Source organism: Lineus longissimus, chromosome 3 (assembly GCF_910592395.1).
Source record: "Lineus longissimus chromosome 3, tnLinLong1.2, whole genome shotgun sequence".
NCBI lineage: Eukaryota > Metazoa > Nemertea > Pilidiophora > Heteronemertea > Lineidae > Lineus > Lineus longissimus.
Window position 1 is genome coordinate 8584759 of NC_088310.1, and position 19916 is coordinate 8604674.

At 38.9% G+C, this 19916-nt stretch overlaps 1 protein-coding gene across 13 annotated transcripts in view; it reads left to right on the forward strand.

Annotated features, from left to right (window-relative positions):
* LOC135485662 (synaptotagmin-16-like) overlaps positions 1 to 19916 on the forward strand; it is a 104467-nt gene that overhangs the window by 33218 nt on the left and 51333 nt on the right. For 10 of the 13 annotated variants that reach the window (XM_064767992.1, XM_064767997.1, XM_064767987.1 and 7 more), the window contains one exon: positions 19 to 51. The exons of 1 other annotated variant lie outside the window; for it this stretch is intronic. In XM_064767992.1, coding sequence (XP_064624062.1) covers positions 19 to 51 — 33 coding nt within the window. Of the gene's footprint in view, positions 1 to 18; positions 52 to 4722; positions 5850 to 19916 lie in introns of those variants that run through there. 2 more of the 13 variants (XM_064767998.1, XM_064768000.1) reach the window with 1 other exon arrangement.

Below are 19916 nucleotides of genomic sequence, written 5' to 3' on the forward strand. Positions count from 1 at the left end.
TAATTTCTTCGTCAATAGACCGTCCAAAGCATCCGCTGGCAAACTTAGAAGGTAAAGTATGGATAACTTTGATGTGATGGGCCATAATTGCTTCTAAAATCGGTTGCAGGAATGTATTCTAATTCATATTGTTGAGGATGTTTCATACAATTTTATGGGTGCCTCACACCATCAGCTATAAAAGCAGTATTCCCTCTTGGTTTCATGACTTTCTTTATGCTTTTTGAAGGGCCTATGCCATTTATCACATTAAGAAACCTTGCCTTTAGGTGTTAATTTCAGGTGTATAAATCGGTTCACTCCTTTTGATTGATACTCCGATCATTTCATACCGCTCTCTCCAATTGTACCGGATTTCACAAGACAACAACCCTGTACTTCATCAAACAGATCATATTTTCAAAAGTATCCAGTGATGAAAATTTCCTACGCTATAAATGTCAGCTTTAAGTGATGAGAGTATTTTTCATAGATTTAGTTTGAAAAAAACCAAGCTTCTAACGCCACATCAATAAATTGGAAAATCATGAAAAAATATAAATAGATATCCAGGGTTTGTTTGTTCGTATAAACAAGTATCACGCACCAACATCATGGTTTGTGATATGTGGCCTTGGGGATCTTATTCTCGGCTAATATCATATCATATCATTAACGGTGTCGTAACCCTATTGGATTTTCGCCGGAGGTATGGGGCCCACTCTAGGCTACTGTCAACCTATGTGGGATCTTTTACTTGTCCTGGCATAGACACTCAGGTACAAGGTACCACAGCTTTTATAGTCTCAGCCGACAGACCCTCAAGTATTTCATACGTTCGTGTTGTGAAGAGCCAGGAATTTTAGTTCCTTGAAAGCCGCGCCAGTTCATCCAGAAATACAATCCTGGGTTCTCCCCGGGATCGAACCCGGGGCCTTTTGCGTGGTAGCCAGCAGTGTTAACCAAGGCTATGAGGCTCTTGATCACAATATGAGGGACCTGAGATACTTGATGAAAACACCTTCTTGTGTCTGTATTAAACATAACAATGAGGAAAGTTTGCCAGGAGGAAGGTTATCCTACTGAAGGTCAGTTATACATCTACTGTAACCCCTTTATTATTGCGAGAGGAACAATTGTGAACTTTATGTTCAACTTTATGTTTTTGTCAATGAAAATGCCATTTGTGGCACAAAAAAAGGGTATGATAGTGGCTTTTTTCGCACCATGTATCAATGATAAATCCACTCGCAGAAATAAAGTTAGCAAAATCAAACAAGAATGTAGGGTCGCAAATAAATATAAAGGGTTGTAAATTGCATGAAGAGCCCTGATTGTCTTGAAAGAGAGTTCACCCGAAATTCATTCCATTTGTCGCCAATTAACTAAGTATCTCTTCACTCCGAACTTGCTATGAAACCTGTGCTGCCACCTCTTAGATATCCAAGCAACCACAGAACTGACTTCTAGTACGTCCGTCTGTGTCGATCAATATTCTGGTTATTTCAGCTCTATACAGATGGCAGTCGTGTACATTTCATGACATGATTTGCTTGCTGTATTTGGCCGTTAGGAAGATTATTACATATTTTTAAACCAGATAGGAATTGTCTTCATGTAACTTCATTTTGTGCTCATTAAAAGTTTTGTTCAATAAACCTTTCGGCGAAGACGGGTTTTAAAGCATCAATGGTATAGACTTTGTTTGTTAAACATGTTAAAGACCTTGTTTTGGGTTGTTGTCATGAAATTGGTTCATCAAACAGCCATCATAAACCATGCAATATAGTACTTGACTCTTGGTGGACTTGTGGGTTATTCATGGCATTTCAAGCGTGTTTAAACACGCACATCATAAATAAATAATTGATAACCTCTTGAGACTTTAATTGACTTATTTTAGTTTTCACAGGTAAAGTTCTATCATCAATGTTGATCCAATTTTCATCTGTACACTACAAGACTTTATCGGGAAATAATTTGATCATTGCTGATCATAAATGTCATCCAAAAGTGTTCAAATTTATTCAATTTTTTCCTCATGACATATAATCGGTTGGGTTAAATATGTATTATGTCTGGTTGGCATCATGCAGCTATGGCTCTCTGAAAACTTGCACAGGTCAAAGAGACAATCAATAAAAACTTCCACACCCAGTTCAACCCAAAAACATCTGTCTTCATAGAACAATGTATTGATCACAGGCCATTTCAATTGTATTACCATTGAAATCAAAATCAATTTGAAACGCTGGTAATGACGTCAGAAGGTGTGTTTAAGGAAATGATACTTATCATTTTCAAATAAAGTTAACATTTGTGGTTACAAGTGGTGTATTTTCACTTATTGATGTGATTGAAGGTTAGAATGTTTTATATAGTGATCTCTGGACGCTCTTACATGAAGTGACCCTACGGCGTCTGGAGAGAATGCTTCGCTTTCGATCAGTGCACTTGGGGTGATGGGTATGAAAAATGATGCATTTCATTATAGGGATATTAGTAGCTGTTTCCCTCTGAACCGGGTATGTAAATACCAAACGAAAGTCCCAAAGGTGTTTGCCAGCATTGCATGTCACGCTACATCCATCCACAAAACATATTTGTTATGCTGTTGGAAGCTATATTAGTGATGAATAGTATCAATGGTAGGGTTCCATTGCATGAACACTGCAATTTTCCTTCCCATTTCATGCGTAGTTATCGCTAAATGTTTCGGATGACACATACTGTGAGAGTTGGAATATGTTGTTATAGCAATATAATGCATTTCTGTTTATGGGAATGACCTTTTTGCAATAAGTGGAAGTGGTGAACTTTCGACGTATTTTATCAATACGCACACGCTGTATAGATGCTATTAAGCCGCTCTTGGTCCGTCTGTCTCACATGACACGTATTACACGTTAAATAGGTCCTTTGTAAAGGGGCCCTTCATCTGGCTTAATAGGGCCTACACAGTATTTTGTGAATCAGTGAGGCGTACAAATTAGATAGTTTTACTTGTTATACAGTAGAACCTCTCTAATAAGGACTCCCTGGGGACTGAGAAGTTCTGTCCTTAATAGAGAGGTGTCCTGATTAGAGAGGTCAAATTGTATGGAAACAACAAATTTGGGACCAAAACTAGTGTCCTCAGTAGAGAGGTTTTGCTTAATAGAGAGGTGTCTGCTAAGGGATGTTCTATTGTATGTACAAGTCATCCTGAAAAAATAATAGACTTGGATCAGTGTATTCCTCCGGCAGTGTTACGTCACCTGACCAGAAGCTCATTGGGCAAAACACCATGGAAGGTTTTTCAAAAGCTCAACAGAGGTAATTTTTATGAGTGTAGTTTAATTGGTGCAACGTGATTTGGAGGCTACAAAAGCCACGGCAACAGGATCACCCTGATGTTTCGATGACCATGCTATTTGCGGTTAGATATTCATTCACTAGATGTCTCTTGTAACAAATAAGTATTGCGCTGTACGGACCACTCAGATGCCCATTTGGATGACGATTCCTTAGCAGTCAGACCTGGTAAAATAAATTGGCTGAAAAATTGATCAACTGTACCCAATTAATCAGATTGATTTTTTCCACCAAAAGGGCATTGTGTCCTGTGGCGTTGTGCAGCACGTTCTCTCTCATGACTTTGTGAAAATAATGAGCAAGAATGTCTCGTGATTTTTTTTGTTAAGCCAATAAAGGTTTTTTGTTTGCTATCGTAAGGCAAATGAAAAGGCATGTCGACGTAAAGAGACTTTGACATGCAATGTTCATTTATATAGTTTCATTCAAGAGCTTTTCAGGGTATTCAGAGAAAATAGTGTTCGCATCAAATGGGTGCAATGTTCATATCTAATTGCGGTTCAGGAAGATAGAAATGCAATCATACACAATGGCGTAATGTAGTTATCATCCATCCAACTTTGCTGAAACTTTGTACGTATAGTTATTTGTATAGCCACGGCAATGTACAGAGTTACGCAATTGGAAAATTTCAAATTCAATTACAAGCTTCAAATTTTAAACCAACAGCGTAGACCTTTAATCATTCTGATCAAAAGGATGAAGGGCCTAGCGTTTTCATTATGCTGTAGTTTGCTAACTGTGTCATGATAATGTGAGTGAGGTACTCTGTAAACAAAGCCTGAAATGGAAGTTCTGCCCCTTCAACACTCGGGGCCCTGTCACTCAATCAGCAACAATTGAAGACAAATGCTAGCATTAGCTCAACTAAGCGTTATCTCCTTCAAAAAAATCATTGACGATAGTAGCGTTAGTTAGGACTTAATACAAACATTAGTGCCACATGTAGTTGGAGCAACTAGGCCCTGGACTGTATAATTATCTTTCAAAATTAAATCAACAGCAGGCAGTTCAAGGGATGGTGTTTCCAGCCCAATGTTTGAAATTAGAATGCTATAGACACTATCAAAACGCTCAGTGTCATAGAGAATACCCAAAAAAACTTGACAAATTTCAAATTTTGGAATGATTAGGCTCAGCAGAGCCCTTTATGATTTGAGACTATTTTTCCAACCTTTGTCCATTGACGAGAACTGCCTTTAATCGAGACTTACATGTATGTAGAGAACCTGCATACATTTCCACTACATCATCGGAGATTTCCACCTGCCCACTTCACAACTTATCAAATATTCCACGGCTGGTGTCAATGCCGCATCCCTGCGTACACTGTCTAACATACTGACGGGGCGATTAAAAACTCAATCAACATTGCAATCATAAAGCGACATGATTCACCGACTGGTGCGGTCGCAGGAATATATTTGTCTATATGATTGCAGGCATAATGATAGTCGTTGGTGTTTCGATTCATACATGAACCTGAGCACTGCTAATAGCTAAATTGATCCTAATTATCGTCGGATATCCCCTATTGCCGGGCTGCGTAAACAGTGTGTGGAAGTAGCGGGCGGGGAACAGACGCTCGCTAGCTCGTAGCTCTTGTAACCGTCGGTAACGTCAAAGGCATTTCGATAACTGTCCGCTAGTGGTGCTCCTTTATCTAACGTTAACCGTTCATTAATTAGGATTTGCCAATTCACAATTTGAAACCTGTTTTCTACCGCAGACTTTTAAAAATACAATTTTCCCTACTTTCTGTTCTGTTACAGTGGAAGAATTAGAGTTAGAGTGGAAATCATTTAATTAATTCGAGGATTTGCTGTTCAAGTTTCATGGGATCTGCCATTACTTTTATATTACTTATAGGATCTCGCTTGTCCTATTTACCTTCAATTTTCCTATTCGGTCATTGATTCAGTAAAATTGGTTTTGGCCTTTCAATCGAGCGCATTTAGGTTAACTATTATACGGTGATCAATTCGTGTATTCATATGTGATGACCCTGGCTAGGACAGGATAGTAAATGTTTTGGAATTCGAAGTAAGCTGTGCAGTGTGTATCAGATCTATTGAATATTTTCATGCCTTTGAAATTTCGTAACGGTTTCGTTTAAAGTTGTTTGAGGAGTTGAAAATCGACTGTTAAAAGTTCGTGGGAGTGTATCGGCTAATTTAAGGTTGAGTCAATTGCTGTATATCTATATGTGAGCCATAGTGGCCCTCATGAAATGCCTCATTTTCAACACATGTTCGAGGATATGAGTTTAATCAATTGGAAATAAATTTGTGTTGTGTTAAGGAGGTGGATGTTTGATCAATAAGTTGGATACTGTTGTTTTCGGTCGCAGGCTAAATTAATGGCGGTTTACGGACGGCATCAGACGGTAGAGCCAGCACTGGGATGGAAAAGTGTCTTGTTCTGTTGTTTAGGAAGTCAGAATCAGAAAAAGTCGAATGGCTCTGTGGATAATAAAGGAAATGGGAAGAGCAATGTGAATGGAAAGGATGAAAAAGGTAAAGGCCCTGTACATTGCATGTCACCATGAGCTTAGAATGGTTGCTTGAGGAAATTATTAACCAATTCATTAATGCTTGGTGAAGTTGTTTTTAAACATTTAAGGCAGCTTAAAGTGAAACGGCTCCCAATGCTTATTTCAGAAAAGTCATTAAAACTTTCATGTAATACATAGGCCTAAGCTGGTACTAGATTTCAGTTTCTTTTGTAAATGAATGTCATTTGTCAAAATGACCAATCCCCAATATCATTTTCTATTTTCTCAGTTTGAGGAGGATATTGACTCAATTTGTCTTTTTACTCAGTTGAGAGTTTACTTTAAAGCTTTACTCATTTTTTACTGTGATAACGGTACATGCTGGGTCTGCATATACTCTAGCTTCACTGATCTAAGACCGATTCATTAATTACTGTGAAATTGAGACTGAGGCCAAGGCAAAACACTTCACCATGTCGCAACCCATTGCCCATCTAAATTGAACAGGTTGCACGGCATCGAACGAATATGTGCTTGTCCGGTTTTGGGGCCTAACTTGACTTCAGAAATGATCAAAGAATTTAAATGTTCCCAACACAACATGAAACAGGTAGTAGTCATTTGTTTCAAGTACAGTGGAACCTCCCTTAGCGGACACCTCTCTATTAAGGACACTAGTTTTGGTCCCAAATTTGTTGTTTCCATTCAATTTGACCTTTCTAATCAGGACACCTCTCTGTTAAGGACAGCACTTCTCAGTCCCGAGGATGTCCTTAATAGATAGGTTCTACTGTATTCTCAACAATGAAAACATACACACTTCACCGCACAATCCACATATGACATACAGTACATCTTGTGTTCTATCCTGCCTGTGCCTAAAGTCAAGCCCAAAATCAATAAGTCTGTGGGGCACCTGAGTTCCCATTCATCCAATTAAATTTGGAAGAAATTGTTACAAGTTGTGCTTAACCTTTAGATGTGCACTCATTAACAGACAGAGGAAGCAACCATGTTTAATGCCCCAAAGTGACAGAATGATCATCATCGTTATTCTGTGTGATCATTAGTGTTGCTATTGTAGTGGAACTTCACTTACCGGCCACCTCTCTATTAGGGACAACCTCTCTATCAGTGACACTTGCTTTGGTCCCAAATAGGTTGTTTCCATTCAATTTGACCTCTCTAATTGGGGCACCTCTCTATTAAGGACAGCACATGTCAGTCCCAAGGGTGTCCTTAATAGAGAGGTTCTACTGTATATGGACCGCTCAGGACCAACTCTAGTTTCACTAATCTAATATCACATTATAAATTTCTCCCAAAGACCAAGCAGGTATGACCATCAGACAACTTGGCATACTTGGTCACCTTGGTGTTGCCAATCCATTGTCTATCGCTGCAAAATATGCACCCATAATCATTATCTTTTCATTAAAGTGAGAAAAAAAAACTGTAATGGTTTTTGGAGATTCTGAGAAACCTTAAAGGATATTTTACTTCACTTTCACTTCGAAAAACCGCATATTTGTGTTGGGAAAAACCACTAAAAACCTCATGGACAATTTCTAGAAGTTTAGTCCTATGAAGCTCCGGTTTTGTGTCCTAGACTTTCTCAGACAGTTTTGAACTCAGACATGCTGACAATGCTCTCAGCATGCTATAAGCTTATTGACCACTTCTATGGTTTTCAAACTGTCTGTACTTCATATTATCGGTTTAACCTCATTGAGCTAAATTGGGAAGGCAGCCAACTGAACCAGAAAGAGCAAGCCAGTAAGTCTTCCGTAGAACAACTGAAAATTAACCAGATAAAGAAAGATATACAGGTCTTCTAATATTCCTTTAAATTTGAATGTTTCATGTTGAGTGATACATGACTTTGAAAACCATGACCTTAAAACTTTCTGTATGTCGAAATGGGTCCAAACTCGAGCACCTGGCCATGATATGAAATATTTCTCAAACGTGGCAGAAGTTGTCTGACACACACCCACACAAATTATTAAAAATTCACTAAAAGACCACTTCTGGGACACTAGCCACGATTATACTGCCAGGTTGATTTATTCAATAGGTGATAATATTTCATATTTTAGTTACTATTTGAGAAATATCATTAATTCATGTCTCATCCATGTTTATGGTTACCCACTACTGCTTGTTTCAGAACTGAGGCTCCTCAGAACAAAATGAAAGCCTGTCTCTGATAATTAGGGTACAGTTTTCTTCATTCATTCTTAGACAACTGAATTTGTTATGATTTCTTCTTCCTCTTCTTTCTCGTACACTCTATATACAGTCAATCCCGTTTGTCGGATGTACCCTGTTGTCCTCTGCAATTCCACCCCGCCTCTGTACAGTTGGTCCTGCAGGGCGACACCATTAATTTGGCCATATATCTTGTCTAAGACTTAATGCAGAAGACAGTCCTGTGGTACATGGTTTGTGTTGCAAGAGCATCAATTGATGTTACCTATTAGGTACTTGTGGAATATGAGGTTCATCCTCTTGTGCCCGCTTCAGATGGTAATTACTTACGCTGCCCTTGTCAGCTGGTGATATATTTTATCTTTCAGCGCAACATTACCCAGTTGAAAGAGAAATGAATGTACCCACTTGGACTAAATTATCTTGTCCTGGTCACTGTGGCCAATGCTAATAAGTTGTGATTAATGAGAGCAGAGCGATGAATGAACTAGCACTTGATCAACTCGTCATCTGGGGACAAAATCAGCAATATTCTGGAATTTGGGATAAGCCAGCACCATCTGTTTCAAATGACTGCATAATGTAGAGCCTCTCTATTAAGGACATCCTTTGGACTGACAAATGTTTTCTCCTAACAGGGAAGTGTCCAGATTACAGAGATTGAATTGTGCAAAAGTGACCCATCCTCTGTCCCTGATTGAGAGGCTGTTCTGGCATCAGTGGTGTCCGCTAAGGGAGGTTTGACTGTAGTTTAAGTGTAAAACTTTCAGCTTTGAGGCTGCATATTGTTTGGGTGTGGCTATGACTTGATACAATGTACTCTCTTTCAAAGGCAAAAAAAGGCAAAATAAAGCATCAGCATAACTTGTGCATCATTGTCCCACGGTTATTTCCTTTCCTTATGTTCCAAAGTCTAAAAAAGGCAAAAAGAGCTTCAGTGTCGGCCCAGACATTGGTGATTGACACCTGACCATAACATCCTTCCCTCTGTCAGTGATGTCTTAAGATTACGTGGATCTCGACATCGTGGCTGAATCCACCACACTCTGAATTCCATTGTCAGTCTCTCATCGGATATCAGTAGTCAAGATCCATCCAGTCAAGATGGTGCAGATATCTGATCACACCATCCCTATATTCTTCAAATATTTGTATTGAATTCAAATGGTATTTCAGCCACTTCGATTATTACTCAGTCTAAATAGTTGAAATTCACTCAATGATTTGAAGCATTGCATTGCGGTGAAATAAACTGTACTCATTCAACAGAACATATGAATTGCCATATGGTCACCGTCCATATTACTGCACATATATCATTATGTTCGATTAATTCTACTGTGCCATTTTTATAGTTTATCCAGAGGGTGCTATTTCAGATAGGACGAATTAATTCAGTGTACAGAGTTAAAAATGTGTGGTACGGGGTGTTATCAACATAAAATAAATACTGATGAAGAATTTTGCATGAATATGCTTTGCCTGTTCTCATTGACCATGTTGACCCTGTAACAGGATTGTACGTGTTCAGCGATATGCAGTAGAGGCCTTTCTGCACAATTTGCTCATTTGCTCAATAGTAGGTTAATGGCCCACACTGTTGTTTAAAAATTTGAAAATTGTCATTGAATTTGAAATTTCAAATGGCATATATACATACTGAATATAAATTTTGACACACTTGCTGTTTGGACAGATAAATGAATACTGAATCAACTTTCAGAAAGTTACATGCATGGTATTTGCAGTATGGGATTGTGTATGACTGCATTCCATTTTCCTGACCCACGATTAAATATAAACAGTCCCGTTTAAAGGTCACCAAATAATATCAATCCTCCAGTGCATTTCAAGTATAAATGTGTAATCTCTCCAACATTTCCCCTCCAACTAAAAATTGTGAGAATATCATTAGGCCAGGTTGATTACTGCACCATTGAGGATACCCTCACCTGACTTGATTGAATTTTCTCTGAAACCAACGTGAAATTTAGCGGCAACAAAGTTGAGTGCTTGATTAATGTTCTTTGAAGATGATGCCAGACTTTGGATAGGAACAAGTCTCGTTATCGTCATAAACCAAAGAGAAACAGTGAATAATGTTGAGATCATTTGAGGTTTCTCAGATGAGTGCCAGAACCTCACAGGTGACTGGGGCTGATGTTTCTTCTGCACCACTCTGACAGCTCAGTTAAGAAAGAGATCAATTATTTTGCTGTGCAAGTGTCATTCTTTGCAGGATGATACAGTATTCCACCATGCAACCACAGTTTTAACCACATTATAACTGCTAGTACCAAGCAATTACAGTATTCCACCACGCAACCACAGTTTTAAACATTATAATGCTAGTACCACGCAATTCCGCCAGGCGTGTATTCCAAGAACATTACCAGATTGGAATAAGATACCACAGACTGCAATAGAAGCTGGAACTGTGTTAAGTTTCAAGGATTCGCTCAACAAATAAACCCGCATTAGCGAGAGCACTCACTCATCGACGCCATACTCCAGCTGGAGGTTTGTCGATTAAGAACCAGAACCTTGGTGTTCTGGCCTTCTAAACTTTCCTTATGAAATAAATTTGATTTGAGAATTAGGGCATGCCCTGCACACGGGAATGAGAATGGCCAATATTGTATGATTAAAGGGGTATGCCATTCGTAAATTACTGGTGGTCCAGGAAAATAGAAATGCAGTTATACACAATGCCGTAGTGCAGTTATCATGCATACGAATTAGCTGAAACTTAGTATTCATAGTAATTATGTGTCTAAACCAGGGCATTATTGAAATTTATATTTAGTACGTATTTACGCAATTTGAAACTTTCTAATTCAATGATAAATTTCAAATATTTAACAAACGGCATAGGCCTTTAAGAGAAGAGTTCTGCACGAGTGCTACCAAACTGTTTCAAGTCCCCGGAGGAACGTACGTCTTCATTAATTCTCTCATCGTTCTGATGAGATTTGAAAGGAAGTCTGAGAGGATTATTGTGGTGTGACAGAGCGATAAACCGACATTCTCCACCAAATCCCACAGAAACCAAACACCGTGAATAAATCCTGTTGATCTGAATGGTTAAGGTCAAGGTCGTTCCTTCTGACTCTGTTGAGATAATAGTGATATAAATTGATCACTGGAATAATTCTGCTGTTAGCAAACCCTGAATCGTCAAGGTCAAGGTCAAATCATCTGAGCTCTTAAGGTCATGGTCATTAAAGTTGAAAGTAACATTTTGGGGATTAATCTGTGTCCAACTTGAAGTGATAAAGCAATGAACCAGAGAAATTACTGTAAACTGACAAATTTTCGCGGTCATTTCGTTGTCCCGGAATTTGTGAATAACCATGATTTGCTGAAGAAATTTCACAATCTACCAAAATAAAGAACTTTAAAATCCTATTTACGCCAGAATCGCTAACCGCTAAATTATAGAGGCGCAAACATTTTGTGGTTCACATTGTGTCTGTTGTGATGGTAAACTCAACTCAGCTTGACGCTATACCATTAGCAGAGTTATTGTTGTGTTCGATATTATGAATTGGTTGTAGGATGTTATAGGGAAATATGTTGACTAATTACATTATTTAATACTCCCATAACAAAGTGAAGTACAAGCAATTATTGCTGTTGAAAGCTCTTGAGTGTATGTCAGCTCGTGTACAATGTTGATGCATACTTTTGGCTTTTTACATTTCAATATTGAACACCCAGTTCTTTCGGCTGTTAATTTTGCGGAAGTACGTACTCAACACCTAGTGAGTTAACTGTATTCAGGTTCTCACGGTACCCCATCAAGACTGTCTGAAAGCTAGTCAGAACAAAAAACGGTCAGAAATCGTCAGTTTGCTTACATAAACTGAATTTGGTAGAAAACTATACCAGACAATATGTAATTGAAATGCCAGTGATAAGGGCAATGTAGAATTAGCGGAATGAGCGGATTCTGTACAAAATTTGATATAATTTCATATAAAATGGAACTTAATGAATCCTTTAAGTTTTATTTTGTTCGACACGCCTCAAAGATTATTTGAAAATTGCTTTTTACAGTCGTTAAGCCATGACTCGCAATGAGGGCATGAAAACTGGTCTGTAGGGACAGTTTAATTCAGTCGGTAGCCGTGTACAGCGCTGTATTACCGTACCTCCTTTCGTCTTCAGAGTTCAGGCCAGGCATGGTGACGATCACCGCGACAAATACAGGCTTTTCCAGGTGATTGAAGCCCAGAATCAGGTCATTCTGCTTATTCCGCTCATTCCGCTAATTCTACATGGCCAGTGATAAGCAGGTAATCTATTTCTCTGCGATATTGCACTTCGAGGGCGCCTCTTAATTTTCTCCTTCGTCACATTTTACACGTTTTCTCCAATAATAATTTCAGTCATCTGCTGCCTGGAAAATCCTCCCTCCGCTTTCCGACAGTCTTGATCGGGCTCTGTGGTTCTACTCCCATCTCTGGAAACATGCATTCACAGCCAAATATCGGTGCTCTTCGTAATCAATACTTATACCTGCTGGTGGAGGGAATCATTCAGGCCAATTAGCTTGGTTACAGCCCAGGCATTGTGTAAAGAGAGACAGGGCATCAGGTGGTACTCCGGTTCTCTGCCTCCCCCTTGGAACCGACCCAAGGGGATACACTATAGCTAACAAGTGAAATGTACTATTGGACTTCAGAGATATACAGATATACTAATGCTAATTGGCAATATCATTTATATCAGATTACCAGGTCACATCACTAGGTATTGTACTTCAACTTTCATCTGAAACTGGATAAGAACTGACTCTTCATAGTACGATACCGCTTATGATGCTTATGCTTACTGATTATGTGGTCAACAAATTGCTAAATTGGCTGGCCATCTTTTAGCCAACCGATTAGAAAACATTTTTAAAAATCATTTACATTATGTGGAATAACCAATCCTCATTGAAAAATTAAAAAAATGGTATGAATATTTACCTCAATACGATATTGACATAATTACTTTTTTTAACAAAATAGCTATTTCTCATTATTCAGAGTTAGTTCTCCCTCTACGAAATGCTAGGATCAAAAATTCCTAAAGGCATTTCATAAAACTTAATCATGATTTAGGTATGTTGATATTTTCTATTTTCAATTGCTACTATTTCATGGTGTTGCTTTCTCGAGTTACTGTAACCTTATCCCATGCATTGCCCATTCACCAGTCGTTATTACGATTGTCGATTTCTCTAAATTATGCCATTTACAAAACTGCCGTAGGCATTGTAGGTAGAATTTCACCAGGCGCCATCCTTGATGAATATCAGCTAAGCGAACACTCCTTCCTCATTACTGATGGTACAGAATATCAAATGTATTGTTTGCTTGTAGCTTTTATATCAAATACACTTTAATTTCAAGGTTATCACATTATTATATCGTTTGACCCCATTTGCTGCGAATGAACTCAGAAATTGTGTGTTTTCAATAAAAAGTGCCTGTAAGTTCATCATCAATAACCTTTGCGGTTTCCCTCATCTTCGGTACATAGCAACCTTAAAACAAACCTTCCCTGTATAAAGGTCTTGGTCTTTTGTTGAGAAGCCAAAATAGGAAACGGATACTGAGGACATGTAAGCTTATAATATATCTTGTTGCCTTCATCAAAAGAGAAAAGGTTTGTTATAGGACTTTCAGTTGTCAATCCTTCTTTCTCGTATAACTTGAAAAAATATATGATACATCATACAATACACCATCTTACCTCAATTAAGCCAATAACTCTTTTTAAGTGGGAAAAAGCACCATTCATCTTACCCCAGTACTCCGGTCGTACCCGCCTTCATAACAAGCAGTCTTGGTGCTCGTTAAAGGGACTCCGATCTCTGAGCCTTGTGCGACAAGACAATGAGTACATGTATCAGTCTTATCATAAGTTTGTGAATCTCCATTGAATCTGATGGGCCCTTGCCGATAGCAAAGAACAATTTATGCCTGGTGCGGGTAAAAATCACAATTCATTTCTTAAACAACCAAATCTGTATACCCCTTTTATCAATTATGTTGTAAAAAATCTTCCAGAGCTGCCTTTGAGCCATTTCAACGTTCAGTGGGCGTAGATCCATTTCTCATCTGTTGTTGAGTAAATGATGAACATGTTTCTTTCTCCGACTGTTCCTCAATTATCCCCATCCTCAGTCTAACCCAAGTGGGGAAACTTTTCTCATCAATTTTCTGCCCTGAATTATTTATTGCTGATACAGAGATTGTAATTTCTTATTCTCCTCGTCCTTAGATTGAATTCACCCTCTCGGATTATTTTAGGGGAGGCATTATCATACAGAGCTGCTCTGGTCTAGTAGATTGGATCCTCTTATGGCGGTCAAGAGTTGGTGTAACACTCAAGGGAGGTTTCTTCATCGTTTTCTTCTTCTACCAAGTAATGACTCAGACTGTAGCAGCTTCTGTGGTCTAGTGGCTTGGCCTCTCAACTGGGGACAAGAGGTCCCCAGTTCGAACCTTACAGTTGGTGTGAGACTCGAGACAGATCTCTTTATCTTCCTTGCCTTACTCCACCCAGATGTATGGATGGGTAGGCCTGCTAGTCAGAAGTGTTATGGCTGCTGTGTTGTGGTTTTGGCAGCCTTCTTCCCTTGGAGATGAGTTTTCCTTTCATGCACAACCTGTAAACCTAATGATTGGAAATCTTGATGAAGGCCAGTACTCTGATGTCTGCTGCATTCAGATTGATACATGTAGTCACAGGTATTGCGCAACCACTTAATTGGGAATTGTGTTGAACCCTAATGACCCCATTTTCCCTCCATCACCACGATACCAAGTTGCGTAAAGCTAATTAGACTGTCTTTGTGACATCTGCTGCCTGTGGGAAACTTTCTTTTTTGGAAACGGGTAATATCACTGCCAGAGAACTACATGTGTGTGTCTAGATAAAGTACTGCAAATATCTCTGATGACCGTATAGAATAGGACCAGATAGAAATGTCCACATAATTCGTCCATCTCTACAGAGTTTTATTCATATGCATATAAGGATCCTTGACAAGTCACTGTTCTCAACCGCCCTTACATCGCAGCCTGCAGACGAGGTTTGTTGTCGAGGTTGATTGGTCCACAGGACTGTGATATTTGGTCCAATGACTCCTATACACCTACGCATATTGTTGAACCTTATCCATGTTATTATAATAGTGGAGTGATATAACAAAAGATATCCTTCAAAAAGCACAATAAAATGGCTATATTGGAATCTCAACCATCTGTTTTCATGAAAACAACATGTTCGAGAGTTTTATGCTCCAAAATGTAATGAAATATGGCAACATTCAAGCACCTCTGCCACAGAATGAGTGCGAGTTGAGTTTGCCATGTTTGTGTGAAATTGACCCGAGTTCAAAACACAGAACCAGGCAGACTAGTGTGCTGCTTTCTGGGAGCGCCCTGTCGTGGCAGAGATAGAAAACCCATCTGCTTCAAGTATATTGGGCTGGGTACTAGCAAGTATAGATTCCATACTTGGCGCTAGGCATACTGTTAGCAGCTACTGTCCACTTGATGATCGCAATAGCTACTCTAGCATGATGAATTAAAAGTGGAAGTGATACTTTTGGGATGAGTTGCAAACATCTGGGGAATAGTCATATTTTAGTGAATATAACTTGCCACAATGACTTCTAATTTCCCACTCTAATTTTGTATGCAACTTGTGTTGTCAAATGTAGCTGGCAATTATTCAAGGGTAGTCAAGGTCATGAATACTGGGTGGTCCACAAAAAAGTATGCAATTTCAATTGCTATGATTTCTACAAAAATATTGTAATTCTGCCGGGGTGGGATAGTGTTATACATTTTGTCCATGAACTACTGTAGAAATTTGGTCAAATTATAATTGAACACTTTTTTGTGGTCCACCCTGTACATGCATAATCATTAATCATTCTTATCAAACAGACTCTTTGGCGTCAATAACAACACTCGTCTTGTTATTGCCAATGTTTATAATTTAGATAGGCGACACCTTTCAGACAATTTGCCGATGAGAAGTGGGTTTGTATTACTAGAGTCGGTTGCTTTGCCTTTTGGGTAACTTCTAAGACGAAGCTGAAATGCTGTTCTAGTTGCCAAGTGATAAGATTATTTCACCCACATCTGGTTGTAATGGCAGCAAACACAGACCACACATTTTCCATGTTTCCTGACTATTGTGCCATGAGACATCAATCTAACAATGTCTTTTCCACATTAAAGTAAATTTCGCAGGAGCAATACAATGCCCTTGCATTTCTCGCGGCTTGTATCAAAGCAATTGATGCATCAAGTCATTACTATGGCATTCCCATACCATAGGCAAGTTTCTGAATGAAACGCTATTGTCAACACGTTCAGCAGGTCGAGTCTAGCTAACTGATCTGCGCCGGAGTTTTAAACAGGAAATGAGAAGGTAGATTTTCCTAGCTGGGGCCCAGACCACCACCAAAATCAATAAATTTGTTTTCATACTTAGTGACATTTTACCGTGCATACTTAATGTATGTCTGCAATAGCTAATATATTATGGTATTGGTGGTATTTGTGGTATTGCCTTCATGACACTGCACATGTAGAGTCATAAGATTGTGATAGAGGTCCTGATGATGTTCCCAAAAGCAATTACCATGATAAAATGTGAAACCTATCGTCTTCTCCTGTATATAATTTGTGATGAAAAATGTCCTGTATTTATATTATTAATTGCGCAGTATGGGAATACCTTATTACAAATTGATGGTAATTGCATAGTGACAAGATGTATTCTATATGTAAATTCAGCACAGAATCGATTTGAGGATGCCATTTAGTGTATAGATTCAGGCCATCTAATGTAATGCTGCATTGAAAAATATCATCATGTTCAGTTCCTAAATAGTGGCACATAGACGGTAAAATATCTGCCTTAAAGGGATACGCCATTCCTAATTACTGCAGTGGTCCAGGAAAATAGCAATGCAGTTTACACAGTGCTGTAGTGGAGTTCTATGCATACAAATTTGTTGAGTATTTGTGGTACATGTATTTGTATATCTATCTACACAACAGCAGTGCTGAAATTTATACTCCCCTACGTATTTATGCAATAAGGAGTTTTCAAATTCAATTACAAATTTCGATCCATGTAGGCCTTTAACATATTGCAGTGACTCATAGATACCTTACGCTCTGTATGGAACTATGAGATAGTGATAAACCCAACACACAGTACCACAAATGGATTCCTGATATTCTCTCATCATTGTATCCCTCATGTCATATCAAACCAATCTGTCTCCTTTATTAAATATTTAGATAGTGTCTGATGGCTGAAGGCTAAAGGTAAGAGGTCTTTGGTCAACCATGCCTTGTATCCTTTTGTGTGTGACATTGACACCCTTTGACTACTAAATACCAACTCTTCACACTATTTAAAAAAAATTGAGTTGAGAGCACTTAAGCTAACTTAGCTCATTATTGGCTCTTGAGACAATAGTTGTAATGTAGGAGGAAACCGGGCTACTTGGAGGAAACTTATGCTATGGAAGAGAGCCGCCGTCTCTATATCACATGAGTATACCAGGACAGACGAGGAATCAAGACCTCAGATGTGACAACGAGGTTTCCACTGCGCCAGTCTATCCCAGGAGACCTCTTTCATGGTGTGGTCAACTTGATGATGCTGGTTAAGCAGAATCTCCTATCCAGTATATGGGAACAGCTCGAAGTGACCTTTGCAATGAAAACATCGCCAATAGAAGCGTTAATTAAGTGTACATAACCTTGCTAGTAGATTAAATGATTTGATCAAGGCTTACAGAGTTCTGATTTTCAATCACGAGTGTTGTGTCGTTTGTATTGGTCATGTTGGTGTCTGGAGGCTTCCTTCATTATGCCTTAGTAAGTGTATCTAGAGTCAATATTTCTCCTTCCCCAACATAGCCTTGTATCTAACTGAGTTTGTCATAATTGCCATCATTCTGTTCCAATACATTTTCTCCCTGTCAATCCATGCATTCACTGCATGGCAAGTCAACCATCATTATAGTTTTATTCAAATAATCCACTTTCCAAGTAAATTCCGCTTCTAAATGTTGTGATAGTCATCTATACACTCTTAAAAATAAAGGGTTTTGACCTTTTGAAAAAACCTGTTAGGGTTTTGATAGGTGGTGTGAATGCTGATGAACCAGGGATCGGGTGGTGATTGACCTCAATTCAACCGTTTAAAATCACCACAGTGGATCCCAACCACGACTAGAAAGATGAAATCTTGCTTTTTGTGTTCATAAGTGCAACCTTCAATGAAGGAACCAGTTCATGGTCATGTCCTGCTGATACGCTACAAGCTCGAAAGTTAATTGTAATCAATCAAAAGTCCTTGACTGCCCTTGTTTCCAATTCTGGGTAGCTGGTTTCTGGCAATAGCGTGCATCCCAAGTGTCATCTTTAATGATATGGTCTGGTTAATACCCGCTGACAGGGTAGTCTCATATCGATGGCAATCGCCAGCATCCAGTTGGAGCTGTATTAGCTGACCTGTGGCAATGGGATGGTGTTATTGGTATCACATGCGATCTGGATGATTTTATTAGGTCGGATCAGGATGCACTGAGATAGATTCGACTGAAGATGGTCTCACTGGGCCGTAATTGCATGAGATAAAATTATTTTGAAGGCACTGGGACATCAAATTGACATAGGCAGAAAGTGTATGCTTCATGGCTTGGTATAATTTGATTTCCATTCCTGTTCGACCTCAAAATCAGAATGTCTGCAATGAACAGGAGCAAAGTAAGAAGCTCTAAAGGAAAGGCACAATACAATGCAGTCTGGCCTGACAAACTCTCATCACGTTTGTGGTGTACAGGAATTAAAATGTACATTTGCAAATTACAAAGTGACTGATTGAGAGTATTTGACTAAATATTTATACATTTGAAAATAATATGGAAACATCTCCAACTTCCAACACCTCACAGTGTATTATTCTATCGTCATGAATTTTATATGAGTTTCTTCCATCAGACTCAATCAACGCTAAATCATCCACAGATTGTATTCTGAAGAAAAAAACCTGGTTTGGCCATTAACGTCATTTTCTCCTCTTTGGCGTGTTTACCAAGATAACATTGTGTTATTTGTTAGGATAATGAAGGAGAGAGTTCATGTTTGGCATCAAAAGGATTTGACGTTATCCGCTGTAACAGTTATGGATTTTTCCATCGTGTTTTTGTGCTCTGATCTATATCGTGTAGCGGGGCAAAAGATGCTGAAGGCGTAGTAAGGGAAACAAGATTATAGTGGTCCTGTGGTCCGTCGTTTTGAATGTGGGTGAAAGGTTTACCCCATTCTTGTAACGGTTTCTCTACATGTTAGATGGGCATCGGCTCTAGGCAGCAAGGGAACTTCTATCACTGATGATGTGTTGTCTGCCATCTGGAGGGTTTCCTTTAATATCCTTCTGAAGGTTACACAGTAATGAAGATTATCACTCATCCACAATCAATTGCTCTGCAGTGACCATTCTAGTATTTCTAGAAATCCGCAAAGAAAGGGTAGAAAAGAGCACTGACTAAAAATGGCTGTGTGCAGAGCCCTCCCTTGAATGGAAATGCATGAGCCAATTGTGAAAAGGGCAGGGCAAAAAGAGGAAGGAAAAAAGGCAGGGTGCTGCGCCCTGCTGAACATCTTTAGCAGAAATATTTCCAAATAATCTGGACACAGCCAGTGTAACTACAGTCGATTCACTTATCAGGACAGCAAACTGTAGAAACAATTATTTCAGGTGGAACAGTTTTCTCAAAAACCTCCACTAGCTCAAATCCAAATCCATCACTGCTCATGCTGCTCAGCCAAACATCCTTTCA